This window comes from Theobroma cacao, chromosome 3 (genome assembly GCF_000208745.1).
Source record: "Theobroma cacao cultivar B97-61/B2 chromosome 3, Criollo_cocoa_genome_V2, whole genome shotgun sequence".
NCBI lineage: Eukaryota > Viridiplantae > Streptophyta > Magnoliopsida > Malvales > Malvaceae > Theobroma > Theobroma cacao.
In genome coordinates this window covers 16,837,696-16,840,824 of record NC_030852.1, presented here as the reverse complement: position 1 = coordinate 16,840,824, position 3,129 = coordinate 16,837,696, and the positions used below count along the sequence as shown (strand labels likewise).

At 38.0% G+C, this 3,129-nt stretch overlaps 1 protein-coding gene across 1 annotated transcript in view; it reads right to left on the bottom strand.

Moving 5' to 3' along the window:
* LOC18604579 (dnaJ homolog subfamily B member 4) overlaps nt 1,355–3,129 on the bottom strand; it is a 4,051-nt gene continuing 2,276 nt past the window's right edge. Inside the window, exon 2 of the mRNA XM_007037129.2 lies at nt 1,355–2,226. Coding sequence (XP_007037191.2) covers nt 1,782–2,226 — 445 coding nt within the window. The 3' untranslated portion in view covers nt 1,355–1,781. The remainder of the gene's footprint in view (nt 2,227–3,129) is intronic.

Sequence of the window (3,129 nt, the reverse complement as noted above, 5' to 3'; positions counted from 1 at the left end):
CTGACCTGATATTATTGGATCAAGTCATATATATAGGCCGATCGTTTTTAATGGTATTAGAGTTCGGATTAAAATAGTCCAAGGTTTGAAATTTAAAATGCAGATTGTAATTTTTTGTTTCAAGTACTAATTTATACATACTACCAAAGTTCAGGCATCAAATAGTGGTTTTTTGTCAGCATAATGTGTCTCTAATACTGATAATGAGATAAGCAGGGGAAAGAATAAGCTGTTTTGAAAAGAAAATGGTAAAAGCTTTAAGACAAAAGAATCTGTTAGCAGAGGTAAACGAAGCAGAATGCAAGTGTACTTTTTCCCACAGCACGGAATCTTGTTGTCCCCCATGGTTTTGTGTCATTCAGGTGTTTGGAACTGCTAAATCATTTTAATTAATCACTAATATGAGAATGATGCCAGAGTATTAAACAAATATACAACAGAACATACAAGGGGAGCCAGGCCTTTTGTCATTTACACATTTTATATAATGAGCCATGACCAGGGGGTCTCGTTCCAGAAACAAGGAGAAAGAGAAGGGAGAAGAGAGGACCACTCTATTATTTAATCCCTCGTGGTTGTTTGTGAGAAAGATTAGAGTTAGTGTCCATCATATTCAATGAAGATATCTACTTGCTGTCCTTAGCTCTTTGATTGATTTAACCTTGAAATGGAGTGTGGCTAAAGTCCTGCTTTATTTACGAGAAGATTAGAAAAATGCCAACTTTTGTCTATCTTGCAGGCTTGGTAGTTGTCTGTAGAGTTTGGTTTCTACTTTCCAGCTAGATTGCCCCACACTCCCCAGGAAAAAACGTAATGAGACAAAAGCCCATACAAGTTGATCCAAGCTGCCCCAGGATTGCCCTTTTACTTTTTAGAATACAAAATGGCAGGCCATTTGGGCCAGAATGTACACAAATTCGTGACTTAATTTTAGCAAGTAGATGGGTAATCCATAAAACTGGACTGGTAGCTTCTGCCCCTCCGCCCTCCACCGCCACCTGCAGCTTCTTACCTAACCCAGAAAGAAACTCGTATTAGGTTTAGGTGACCACTTTCCCCGTCGGATGCATCGAATTCAAAGACCTCAACTCTGAAGATGCTTCCTAAAACCCAAGCGCATTATTACAGATTTTAAGACTGCACAACGCAAGTACCAGTTTACTTCTTTCTTATGACACCCACCAGTAAACACTTCCCTTTTCCAACCCTGCATTTCAAGCCCCTAGACCAGCAGCTGTTGAAGCTTAAAATGCCTTTTTATACATTTTTCACAATTTTGATGGTTCTAAGCACGAATACATTTGATGATTCTAAGCATCAAAACATGCTTCCAATTTCCAAAGGACAAAAATCATACAGAAAAAGCATTTTTAGGTTCAATTTGCAATAAATGAATACATCCCACTTTATTGTTTTTTGAAGCAAAAGCAAAATTGCTTCGCCACAGCTCAAAATCCAAAGACACTTGACATTTCTATATATGGCATCTAGTTCGTGAGTGAAAACTCACACAGAAAAAATGAAAAAAAAAAAATCCAAGCTCAGGTCCAATTACCTGTTTAGCCCAAAAACTAGGGGGAAAACCCTACTCCTTCCAGTTACAATAAAACCTATTCCCATTAGATTTCTGAATATAGTTGATTGCAATAGCTAAGCCAATACCCAACCCCTCCAAACCAAAACGGCAAAACCCAAAAACTTCCAAGCCTTCACATTCTACAAATGTATACACACTATTTACATGCAACTACAAGTTCAAGACCTACTCCTGTTAAAAACTATTAGTCAACACCGCCTAAAACTCTCCTTAGCTCAGCTTTCTGTTCTGCAGTTAGCCTTGACGGGTACTTGACATCTAATTTGATCCTCAAATTACCCTTCCTCCCAGGTTCTTTTGAGATAGGCATTCCTTCGTTTGGAACAACAACGTCAGCACCAGGCTTGGTGATATCAGTCAGTGGGATCATAAGGTTCCTCCCATCCAGGGTAATCAGGTCAAGCGTCTTACCAGTGAGGGCCTCCAGTAGTGTAATCTCCTGATTGACAACAAGATCATTACCATCTCTCTTATAAAGAGCATGTGGCTTCTCCTCTATCACAAAAATAACATCTGCAGGAATTATACCAGGCTCCTCATTACCCTTCTCAGGGAATGTGATCTTTGTGCCCCTCTTCCAACCAGGTTTTATTTCAATAGTCAATATCTCCTCCAAAGACCCCAACTTACTGCAAGAAAGTAGCTCAGTGTTAGGCCAAAGTAACAGTAGGAAGCATTCATGCAAATAACACCAGAAAAGTAAAGATCATTAACAAAAGTGAATAGAAACAGACTAATACACAGCCTAGACGTAGTGCCATGAAATGAAAATGTTATTTTTTTCATACCTCAAAATTGAGAATGCTACAAGAATTCATGATTAATTATTCAGTTATCCTAATTCTCTAGATGATCTTGAAAATCTCTTAGATAGCCTACAAATAGCAGCATGTTTTAACAGCAAAGGCTAAAAGAGCGGGGACCCTTGCTTCAATGCATATATTGTCTTGCAAGCCACAAAAGATAATCAAGGAGACAAATACCGCTTGGTAGTGAAAAGAAAAGGGAATATAGAGACTACATTTTCTAACATGCACAATCCCCAAACCTGCTTCATGACGACAAGTAAAACTTAAATGTTGTTAATTAACACGCAAAACTCTTTCTCATCTTAAATTGCTATGTTGATCTTCTTCTGCAAACTTTCTTGGATATTTTATTTTCTATTACATCATTTCTGCGTAAATAAACTATACAAAAATCATCTAAATCTACGATATATTACAAGAGAATAACTACTAATTAGTGCCAAATTACACACTGTATTTACGTAAAGGAAGAAATAGTTTTGATCCTAACAACTTCTGAGACGCATGAAAAACCTTTAGTTAAAATGGCTAAATAACACCTCAAGTAAATCAATTTTGGTGTCCAAGTCTGCGAAAATGTGTTGTTGGCTGTAATGGCCAAGATTTCAGAAGGGAATATATCAGAGTGTGAAAACTGTTAGCAGCATGACCCGAGACTGTCCAATGTAAGTAGATAATCACATTATTTTTTGAGGGGGCAGAGAGAGGGGAGGGGGGGGGGGG